Source organism: Euprymna scolopes, chromosome 46 (assembly GCF_053919585.1).
Source record: "Euprymna scolopes isolate OS-2025 chromosome 46, ASM5391958v1, whole genome shotgun sequence".
NCBI lineage: Eukaryota > Metazoa > Mollusca > Cephalopoda > Sepiida > Sepiolidae > Euprymna > Euprymna scolopes.
Window position 1 is genome coordinate 15,451,623 of NC_136527.1, and position 12,110 is coordinate 15,463,732.

General features: G+C 28.7%; 1 protein-coding gene across 5 annotated transcripts in view; it reads right to left on the reverse strand.

Annotated features, from left to right (window-relative positions):
• Positions 1-217: 217 nt before the first annotated feature.
• The window catches only part of LOC145270593 (density-regulated protein homolog), a 40,810-nt gene continuing 28,917 nt past the window's right edge, over positions 218-12,110 (reverse strand). For all 5 annotated transcript variants that reach the window (XM_080126224.1, XM_080126225.1, XM_080126223.1 and 2 more), the window contains 2 exons: positions 4,998-5,171; positions 218-396 (listed from right to left, as the gene is read on the reverse strand). In XM_080126224.1, coding sequence (XP_079982350.1) covers positions 233-396; positions 4,998-5,171 — 338 coding nt within the window. In that variant the 3' untranslated portion in view covers positions 218-232. The remainder of the gene's footprint in view (positions 397-4,997; positions 5,172-12,110) is intronic.

The following is a 12,110-nucleotide window of genomic DNA, read 5'->3' on the forward strand; positions in this document are numbered from 1 at the left end:
CTCCATCCTCCTTCACCACCTCACTCCTACTCCCTTGCCTTACCACAGCTTCTTCCCATAGCCCCACTGTTCACAATCACAAAGTATACACCCCACTTTCTTCCAGAGCATAAACCACACTTGAATATCTTATAAAAAAGAAAACATGGATGTAATATCACCCAAAACATTATAAGACTAACATACAAAATTATTTTAAAAATCACACCAACTTTCGTCCTTAACCCACGCTCTACATTGAATGAAAAACTGCACTGACCTGTGGCCACTTTTCGGGGATGATATCAAATAAGTCATCTTTGACGTCACCTTGAATCACAATTTCATCTCCTGTAACCGAAGATCCACAAGAAAATTTTGTCGCGAAGAATTTGCTGGCATCTTTTAAATCAATATCTGGAAAAAAAAAAAAAAAAAAAATCAAACATTGTTTTGCTAAAAAAATAAATAAATAAAAAAAATAAAAAATAAAGTAAACATTTTATTTAATTTGTTCAATTTATTGTTTTACTAGCGAGGGGTACCCAGCGTTGCCCAGGTGTGTGTGGGGGGGGGGGGTTAAAAAAAAAGTAAGTATTAGGATCGAACCCGAACGGTTGAGGCAAAGTTGTAAATTAAAGTGTGGAAAAAAGAAACGTGCGATGTTAACCATTGCCTCACCGCGAAATGCTAATGGAAACACGTTTGAATTTATTTAATTACTTGGATATAGCAGGTGCCCGTTTTAATGAGTTAATGAGGTCAAATTTGACTGCGGGATAGTATTCATTTACCGCTGAACGCTTTTTTCCCCACCCCCAAGATGTTATTGGAAAAAGACTAACCCACATGCGGCAAGCGACAAATATTGAATATTTATCTTCCCGAAATCAAGCAAATTAAATAGACAGGTGAGCTTCGTTGTTAACTGTGAGATATTACGATTTATATGTGATATAAAAAGTTTTAAAAAGTTGTGAAGCGATCGAACGCTTCTCTGAAAGAAGCCTTTTGTAGGCACACAGAAAAAGCGAACACACATACATACATTTTCGCTTTTATATTTATAGATTAAGGTGAGCTTCGTTGTTAACTGTGAGATATTACGATTTATATGTGATATAAAAAGTTTTAAGTTGTGAACACACATACAAACATTTTCGCTTTTACATTTATAGATGTACACATTGAATTTAATTTTGAAAATTTTATTACAAAAAATTGTTTCGTTAATGGAACAAGAACATGCCCCCCCCCCCCCGGAAATAAATAAAGGGTTCCGCTTGAAATTCTGTCCAAATTCCCGAACTCAATAAGATACACCTGAAGAAGGTCGGAGGTTACATCGACCGAAACATTGCGAAAAATCACACTCAAGATGAGAACAGCAGTCCGATGAATCCAAATAACACGAAGAACCAATCCTCATCTCAAAAATTCTGAAATGTCATTGTTTTTTGGTGTTCAACTATATATATATATATATATATATATATATATATATATATATATATATATATATATATATAAAAAAAGAAACATTTTTTTTTCTTTTAATTTTTTTTTTTTTTTTTTTTTACATTTTCACTCCAAACAAGGCAAATTTCCACTTTGGTGTAGGGGGCTACTATCAGGGGCAACAACTACTGCGGCACTATGTTGGGATTTGGGCAGCAAGATGTCGGTTCACGTTACACTTGAACTTCTGCATGTCAGTACAGTTAGGGAAGCAGGGACCTGGAATGGAATTCCAGAGTCTAGTGGTTCTGGGGAAGAAACTACTGGAGTAGAAAGATCTTTTACATCTAGGGATCTCTACTGTGTGGGGGTGGGATTTAGCTGCCTGTCGGGTTTGTCGAGGGTGTCTACGTCGTGGGGGCATAAGTGTCTGCAGTACGTCAAGTATTTTAATGGTGAATGCTCTGACGAACTGCAGACACTTGTGCTCCCACGACATAGACACCCTCGACAGGCAGCTAAATCCGACCCCCACACAGTAGAGATCCCTGATGTAAAAAATATTTCTACTCCAGTAGTTTCTTCCCCAGAACCGCTAGACTCTGGAATTCCATTCCAGGTCCCTGCTTCCCTAACTGTACTGACATGCAGAAGTTCAAGTGTAACGTGAACCGACATCTTGCTGCCCAAATCCTTACATAGTACCCGAGTAGTTGTTGCCCTTGATAGTAGCCCCCTACACCAAAGTGGCAATTTGCCTTGTTTGGGGTGAAAATGTAATTAAAAATAAATTAAATTAAGAAAAAAAAAAAATTCTCAAGCTAAGATCAAAACAAAAACCTGAAGACAGGGAGTCAAATACAAGCTTTTTAAAAAGTGTTTCAAAACTGACTTATATTCAACGTAAGGAATCTGTAATATGTATGTGCATTCGTGAAACAGCAGAGAAAATTCTGAAATTTTGACCCCCTTAGGAACCCTTTTCCCCCGGATGAAAACCTATTAAAAAGTTTTTCTGAATACCCTATATACCAAATTTCAAGTCTGTAGATCAAAATTTGTTGAGTATATAGGTTGAGAAGTGTCCTCACATACACACAGTCTCACTTTTATAGATATATAGATTGTTGCCACATCTGGACTAGTGCGTCGACCACTACTTTCTCTCTAATGGATAGGGTCAAAAAATAAAAATTAATAGAAAATAAAATAAATATAAACAAGTAAATAAATAAAAAAAAAATAAAAACAATTAAAAAATAAAAAAATAAAAATAAAATAAAAAAAATAAAAAAATAAAAATAAAATAAAAAAAATAAAAAAATAAAAATAAAATAAAAAAAATAAAAAAATAAAAATAAAATAAAAAATAAAATAAAAAAATAAATAAAAAATATATAAAAATTAATAAATAATAAATAAATAATAAATAAATAAAAAATAAATAAAAAATAAATAAAAAATAAATAAAAAATAAATAAAAAATAAATAAAAAATAAATAAAAAATAAATAAAAAATAAATAAAAAATAAATAAAAAATAAATAAAAAATAAATAAAAAATAAATAAAAAATAAAATAAAAAATAAAATAAAAAATAAAATAAAAAATAAAATAAATAAAAACAAATAAATAAAACAAAATAAAAAAAACAAAATAAAGAATAAAATAAAGAATAAAATAAAGAATAAAATAAAGAATAAAATAAAGAATAAAATAAAGAATAAAATAAAGAATAAAATAAATAAAGAATAAAATAAAGAATAAAATAAAGAATAAAATAAAGAATAAAATAAAGAATAAAATAGATAAAGAATAAAATAAAGAATAAAATAAATAAAGAATAAAATAAATAAAGAATAAAATAAATAAAGAATAAAATAAATAAAAAATGAATAAAAATAAAATAAATAAAAAATAAAAATAATAATAAAAAATAAATAAAAATATAAATAAAAAAAATAAAATAAATAAAATAAATAAAAAATAAAATAAATAAAAAATAAATAAAGAATAATTAATAGAAAATAAAAATAAATATAAACAAGTAAATAAAAAATAAATAAATAAATAAATAGAAAATAAATAAATAAAAAAAAAAATAAATAAAAAATTTTTTTTACAAGTCTCCAATTTAATTAGTCCCGCACTATAAGCCAAATACTTTAATGGAATGTGCTCTGATAAAGAAAAAAGTAAAAAAAAATTGCACGAAACATCAGTTAGACACAGCTATTATTAAACATAAAACATAAATAAATAAAACATAAAATAAAAAAAATAAAATAAATAAAAATAAAATAAATAAAGAATAAAATAAATAAAGAATAAAATAAATAAATAAAATAAATAAAGAATAAAATAAATAAAGAATAAAATAAATGAAGAATAAAATAAATAAAAAAATGAATAAAAATAAAATAAATAAAAAAATAAAAATAATAAATAAAAAAAATAAATAAAAATATAAATAAAATAAAAAATAAAATAAATAAAAAATAAAATAAATAAAAAATAAATAAAGAATAATTAATAGAAAATAAAAATAAATATAAACAAGTAAATAAAAAATAAATAAATAAAAAATAAATAAATAGAAAATAAATAAATAAAAAATAAATAAATAGAAAATAAATAAATAAAAAATAAATAAAAAAATAAATAAATAAATAAATAAAATAAAAAAATATATAAAATTTTTTTTTTACAAGTCTCCAATCTAATTAGTCCCGCACTATAAGCCAAATACTTTAATGGAATGTGCTCTGATAAAGAAAAAAGTAAAAATAAATTGCACGAAACATCAGTTAGACACAGCTATTATTGGGATATGATTTTATAATCATTCTTTTCTGTCATGAAATAGTTAAACCAAATAGCAAGAAATTCAAATAAAATAGCCAAAGTAGCCAGTCCAGCTACGATTGTAACTTAAAGAAATAAAATACACGTACAATGTTTGAAAATATTTTGTGCATTTAAAATACTTTTGTTTTTATGCAACCATTAGAGTTCAAAATATATGGTGCGATTTTGATACGAAAACAATGTTTTTGTCTTTTTTTTTTTTTCAAACGAAACATAGTTGTTAAAATTAAAAAATATACCAGCGTGGGTGCCCAGCATTGCCCGGGAGTTTGAAGGTGTGTTGTGTTCATCAGCAAAAATAAAATAAAATAAAATAAAAAAAAATGTGGTAGTAAACAGGCAGGAAGGAGAAAAATAACGTGAAAAAAAAAAAAAAAAAAATGATGTCTTTGCTGTTGCGTCCATCGCCAAACCAGAAGTAACGAAGGTTTAAATTAAGGCTAGTCAATCGAAAAGAGATGTCTTTCGAAAATATCAGCGCAAAAAGGTGACCCCTCCCTGTAGAAAAGTGCCCAGTTGAGGGTGAAGGAATTCATTTTTTGGGGCCAATTTTTCGATATTTTGATGCGAAAACAATGTCCTTTTTTTTTCAAACAAAACATAGTTGTTAGAATTCAAAATATATGGTGTGATTTTGATGCAAAACCAAAAGGCAGCTGAAATAGCAAGAAATTCAATTAAAACAGAACTCACCGTATGTGGCCAGTCCAGCTATGATTGTGACACGCTTCTTTTTGCCCCTCGTTGCCGTAGACAGCTTCAAACCCTGCGGCTCGGTTTTCTTTTTGGCTTTTATCACACCTTTGCCACCACGCGTTTGCCGTTTCTTTTTTTCTTCACTCTCCTCAACCACGGATTTTTCCTCACCTGAAAACAACAAACATAGAAACTATAAACCATGAGATACGTTATCCATCCGCATTGTCATACACTTCTTGCATACAAACTACCAGTCATCATCATCAGCCGAGATTGAACTCACTACACCCTTCTCGTATTCGCTATCTGTCATAGCACCCAAAAGATCTTCCTTAGAGATGAATATATCTCGTTGTATCCTATCTGGAAAAGTTAACTTTCGTGATCGATTGTGAGATGACGGTTGTCTCCACAGTACAAATGATGAAACAAGTTCATCTGTGGCACGTGCACGATGCACAGCAAACTGAACACGTTTTTTATAAACTGAGGTTGATACTCCTGGTAAGTCTCCATATATCATTTCTAGAGTGGGGTGATTTCGCCATAAGAAATCGAGTACTCTTCTCAAAAGACTTGTGTAACATCCATCCAAACGACGCTGTTGTTTTGCTGAAAAAGTCCAAGTTTCAGATCCATAGAGTAAGATTGGCTCAATAAGTACGCAGAAAACTTGGATTTTTAATTTGCGAGCAAGATTGGATTTCCAGATCGTATACATTTTGTTACAAGCAATCCATGCCATGTTCTTTCTAATGTTAAAGTCTTTCTCAGAGTTCCTGATGTGGGATCCTAGATACTTGTAGTCTTCAACACATTTGAGGATGTTATTTGTGAGGGTTTTAATTTTGTGGTTGTTGCGAATGTTAATTGATATACACTCAAATGTTTAGATCCAAAATTGGCTGAATAGTTTGCTAGAGACCGCAAAGGTCAAATCTTTTGAACTTTGACCACTTGAAAGCCAAATTTTCAGCCAAAAACCGACTAAAGAGCCTGCCCTATGTCCAAATACACTTTATGTAAAACTAGTGAGGGGTACCCAGCGTTTGAAAACTCCGGGGGTGGGGAGGGTTAAAAAAAAAAAAGTAAGTATGAGGATCGAACCCGAACCGTTGAGGCAAAGTTGTAAATTAAAGTGAGAAAAAAAAAGTGCGACGTTAACCATTGCCCCACCACGACATTCTAACGGAAACACGTTTGAATTTATTTAATTACTTGGATTTGGCAGGTGCCCGTTTTAATGAGTTAATGAGGTCAAGTTTGACTGTGGGATTTTCAAGATGTTATAGGAAAAAGACTAACCCACATGCGGCGAGCGACAAATGTTGAATATTTATCTTCCCGAAATCAAGCAAATTAAATAGACAGGCGAGCTTCGTTGTTAATTGTGAGATATTACGATTTATATGTGATATAAAAAGTTTTTAAAAGTTGTGAAGCGACCGACCACTTCTTTGAAAAAAGCCTTTTGTAGACATACAGAAAAAGCGAACACACATACATACATTTTCGCTTTTATATTTATAAATTTCAAATGTTTAAACCAAAAATTGGCTGAGTAATTTGGTAGAAACTGCAGAAGTCAAATTTTTTTTTTTAACTTTGACCCTAATTTTGACCCCTTAACATTTGTTTTGGACTCAAATCAAAAAGTTTGATCCATGTCCAAGTAACCTACATCTAAAATTTCAAGTGTTTAGACCCAAAATTCGTGGAAGAGTTTGGTAGAGTTTTCAAAGGTAAAATCGTTGAACTTTGACCCCTTGACAGCCAAATTTCTGGCCGAAAACCGATTAAAAAAAATCTTCCCAAATCTCAATATTCCTTATGTCAAACCTCGAGTCTGAAAATTGACGGATTTATTTGGTAGGGAAATGTACACACACAATTTCACTTTTATATATATATATATATATATATATATATATATATATATATATATATATATATATAGAGAGAGAGAGAGAGAGAGAGAGAGAGAGATATATAGAGATATATAGAGATTAATTTACAGTGTCACAAAAAACAAAAACATCATCATCATCGCAAACATTAATTAATGAGAAACGAATTAACTCCCTTTATAGTCACTCTTTATCAGTTAAAAATAATTAAAGTCATTTCCTCTCCAAAAATTTTCCAAAGTAAAAACAAAAAAAATGACTTTACGATTTAAAATTGGCTATTTTACAATTAAACAAAAAAGGCATGTTCCGAGAGACTAATTTTTTTATAATAGTTTCCTTTTAAAATTTAAAAAAATGTGCGAGCGAATTGACATCTGTTCTTTTATAATTTATTTATAAAAAAATTATTAAAAAAAAAAAAAAAACGAAAACGAAAAAAAAACAATGTGTGTTGAATTTTCATTGAAAACAAATCTAAAAATTTTTAAATCAATTCGTTTAAAATTTTTTTTTAGTAAATTTTTTTTCATCTTTTAAGGATGAAAAAAATTTACTAAAAAAAAATTTTTTTTAATTTGTTATTTGCTTTATTTATTTTTTTCATTTTATTTATGTGTTTGAAAAATTTTTAACTACCATGGAATTTCTACGGGTTCTGCTAGTTATCTACATATTAATACGATAGTGTGCATGTTTTTTTCTGTGTCACGCTTACATCCAGGTCATTTAATTGTTATGTACTTCCATTTCTTGTCATAAATAATTTTACCAAGAATTCTTCATAAGATTTGGTTTTAGTTTCGATTATAGTTGATAAACCTTAAGTCATCTATTTTTTAAATGAAAATTTTTTGTCAAGAATTTTTCATAAGTTTTGGTTTCCGTTGCAATTATAACTGATTACACTCCAGTAATGTATTTTTTTTTCATAAATAATTTTATCAAGAATAAATACTTCATAAGTTTTGGTTTCGATTATAGCTGATTTCAATGGGTCACAAGAAAACAAATGACCAAAAGCTATTACTAGTGTTGGGACGATTCATAATTTTTATACGATTCAGATTCCAGGAAAATATTGATTAATGATTCCGATACCAAGTACAATTCCGATTCCTAGGGAATTATTGTTTTGAAATATACCAGGTAGTTTTATACTTATGGTCGGTAGTTCCCAAATATGTTCCCTAACTTTGGAAGAGATATTTTATGTCTACACCGTCGTGTTTTGGTTTAAATAAAATTATTATACAGTAAACTAAATGGAAAAATTAGCAAAATTTATTTTAGAGAAAATTTATTTTACTTAATTGGAATACAGAAAAAAAAAAAAACTCAAAGAAAATAGAATTTATCCTTCAGAGAAAAAACAAATAAAGTAGAATTTATATAACAGAACAAAAACAAGAAAATTAGAGAATAAATACACACGATTCATTATTTTGGTCCTCATAATTAACAGATTTAATGAATTAAATAAAAAAAATATAGCGGAAGAGAAAGAAAATATATAATAATTAAATATAAAAAAGATAAATATTTAATTTAATAATTTATAAATGAACGTGCGTAATGAAAAAAAAACAATATACCACGTGACATGGCGCCGTAGATACAAAATAACCTTTCCAAAGTTAACGACCATATATGAGAAATACCATTAATCGGAAGTTTTTGTGTTTTATACCAAAAGGTAGGTATAGCGAAAAGTTACAATTAAAGGAATTTAAAAAACGATTTTTTGTTTGGCTATTGATAGTTGTATTTGTGACGGCAGTTCTTCAGACCTCCATAATTCACAAGTAGTTAACACCTATTATTTTTTCTTACTTTTTCATTGCTTTTACACGTTGTTTCTAACGTGAAGAATAAGTTTAGCCAAACTAATTTTGAAATAGGGTATATCAAAGGAACACATATAAAAATGATACCACTATAAAAAACAAATGAAATACTAGATAAAATTGAGCAAACATAATTACCAAAATTACAGAAAAAGATAAAAAAAAAAAAATGGTGAAGTTTGTTGAGTGAAATGAATTATTGAAAGAAAATTAATTGAACTAATAGAAATGTTAAATAAAAAAATGTCACATTTCAATATTTTTTTAATAATTAAATTCTCAGGGTTGTCGAAATTAAAAATTAAGTGATTTTTTTTTTTATTAGACTTCTTTCGAAGTTTGTTACCTTGAAAAATACATTTAAAACCCTGTTTTTTTAAAATAAATTGAAAAATAAACGCAATTAAAAAAATTTAATTGATAATTGAAACTTTAAAAACATATTAAACATTGAAAAATTACTTATCTCACAAAATAACGTCCAATACAGTAGATCCAGTCTTCATACAGGAATTCGGTTATAATAAATATATCTTTCCCAAATTTAAAAATTAAATTTTTTTTTTTTTGAGAGAGAGAGAGTGCTTTAAAATCGCCGGGGAGTGCCGCCTAAAATTTTAAAGAAGTAAATTTTAGGAGTTTAGTGCCTTTCAAAGACAGTTATCATAATTTATTATCATTATTTAATTTCCCTTTTTTCCTCCCCCCACACCTTTCCACGTGGTTCAGTAGTTAACCAGTGCTCCTGTTGCTGTCAGTCAGCTATCTTTACCTAAGTTTTAATTTCTAGTTAAAAGAATTTTTCATGAATAGAATCAGCATTTTTAAAAATTATTTTTTTAGTTGTATATATTGTATTTACTCTTTGAAGTTAAGGAGGGTTAAAAAAAATAGTGACACCTAGATGGTGACGTAGGCAAAAAAAAAAAAGACACTGCGATTTCGACCCTCACTAATAAAACTGCTCTGAGTGACTAGTTGGTAATTTTTTGTTCCTTTTCTTTTTTATTTTGCTCCTCCAATTTATTTGGATGCTTCATAGTTAAATGTTTTAACATGTTGGTTGTAGTCATGTTAGATGGTTTTATTCCTCGCGATATTTTAATTTGACAAAATTTGCAAATGGCTTTCAACTCATCAACTTCAAAAAGTTTCCATGCAAGACTTTTTTTGGACTTTGGGCCATATTAGAAAATTCAGTTTATCTGTAAACAAATAATTTACTATTAAATTTTGTTTTAAAGCTAGTCACTTATTTGGATAATTAATTGAAAATAATCCGCTAAAAAAGACAAAAAGAAAAAAAAATATAAAGGAATGGGGCGGTAAATTGTACCAACCGGTAGTTAACAAAAAAAACTTATAGAATTTAATTTTTGAAACCAATGTATAAAAGTTTACATAATGAAATGCAAATATGCATTTTCTTTTGAATTTTTTTTTGGTTGACTGTGTTCAATTCACACATGGTTGATGCGGTTCTATATTGCTAAACTATAAGTCTTAAGTAAAATTCTATTTATAAATACTTTTTAAAATGAAATTATTTAATTAATCGTAAATATTATTTAGACATAAAAATTAATTGATTACAAAACCCTTTAAAAATATATATATATTAATTTTTTTCGTTCGGCAAAAAACTGCGCAAAACACTTTTAATTTTCAATTTAAAATTCTAGAAAAAAGATTATATTATTCTGCTTTTAATATAATCAAATTCAGGGTTTTATCTTTCTGGAGAAAAAAAAATAATAATGGATTTTATTTCAATGAAATTAAAAAAAACTTGACTGAATTGAATTAATTACCTTTAAATTAACGAAGGGGTTATTTAATAACTTTAGGTTTGGAAGAGATAGGTATGGGGTCGATTTTTTTGAAACTTCAAAAGAAGCCGACTACTGTCAAAACTTTGCGAAATAATACGTGATCAATTTTATTTTAGAGATATTTCTTTCAAAAGCCTTCTTTTAAAAAAAGAAAAAAAAAGTATATTGTTCTATTAAACCGTTTACTGTTTAAATAATTTGACTTTGCTCGTTTTATTTTAAGAAAATATAAGTTGAAAAAGCATTTTCATTCAGTATTAGAAGATTTGTCAGTAAAAAAAAAACAATCGCCAAAAAGATAAGCGTTTTTTTATTTTTACTCGCAATGTAGAGCCCTGCATACTTCTTTTCAAGTTAACTCTTTTGTAGTTTTGATTACAATAGATCTGAATGAATGAACCTTGTAAGGGAGGGGCACTAAGCATTGCCCTGTTAATAATGAATTTCTTTGGTTTCTTTTTATAACATGCTACATTTCTCTCTTGCGGTTAGAAATATCAGGAAATTTTTTTCTTTTTTTTCAACATCAGACTAAAAGAATCGTAATGAAGGAATCGGAAAATTAAGGTATTTTTTAACGATGCGATTCCGATACCTCCCAAAATACACGATTCTTACGATTAACGATTCCAATTAATCGTCCCACCACTAGCTATTACGTTACGTATGCATATTCGTAATGATGTCGTTTGACCATCACCTGGCAAATTCCATTTCTTTAATTTTCACATCTTTGCACTAATTTTCCAGGCTAAGACTCAAATATTAAGTTTTGCATGGATTCAAATACCCTATATATTAAGTTTCATGTCTGTAGACCAAAAACTGACAGAGGAGTTTGGTAGAATAGAGCAAAAAGGTTGGTTGTTCAGTTTATTAGCCTATTCAACAGCTGCATGGTCATTTAAGGCCAAGTTTTTTGGGGGTTTTTTTATTGAGGTTTGTCTTAGTAAGGTAGGTTTTCTTTATTTTCCAGTATGTTGAGGTGAGATTGGAGGAAGGTTAGTAAAAGTTTTCCGTTGAAATTTGTTTTTTTTAAGGTAGATTTATATTTTGGTGAAGAGATTTACCTCTTTCAAGTAATGTAGAATTATTTTTTCATTAGAACTAATTTAACTGATGTTGAAGCATTTCTCCTAACATATACCCCAGATATCTTAGCACTAAGAGATACTAACGTACACTCCTCCATCCCCTCTAACTACTTTAACATGCCTGGATATCTCCCACTCTGCCGTAAGGACTCTGACAGACATATGCACCATAATAAACAAAGTATCTGACAGCATAGACACAGCACTCTCCTTCGACACTAGCGCCCAAGTACATGTATTTGGTGACTTTAATGTCCCTCACAAAAACTGGCTTGGATTCTCTACTTACACAGATGCAGCAGGCAGCGCAACTCATAGCTTCTCTGTATCTCACTCCCTATCGCAAATTGTTACTTTTCCAACCCGCTTCCCTGATCAGGAAGAACAACACGCATCACTATTAGATCTGTTTTTGACCACAGTTCCC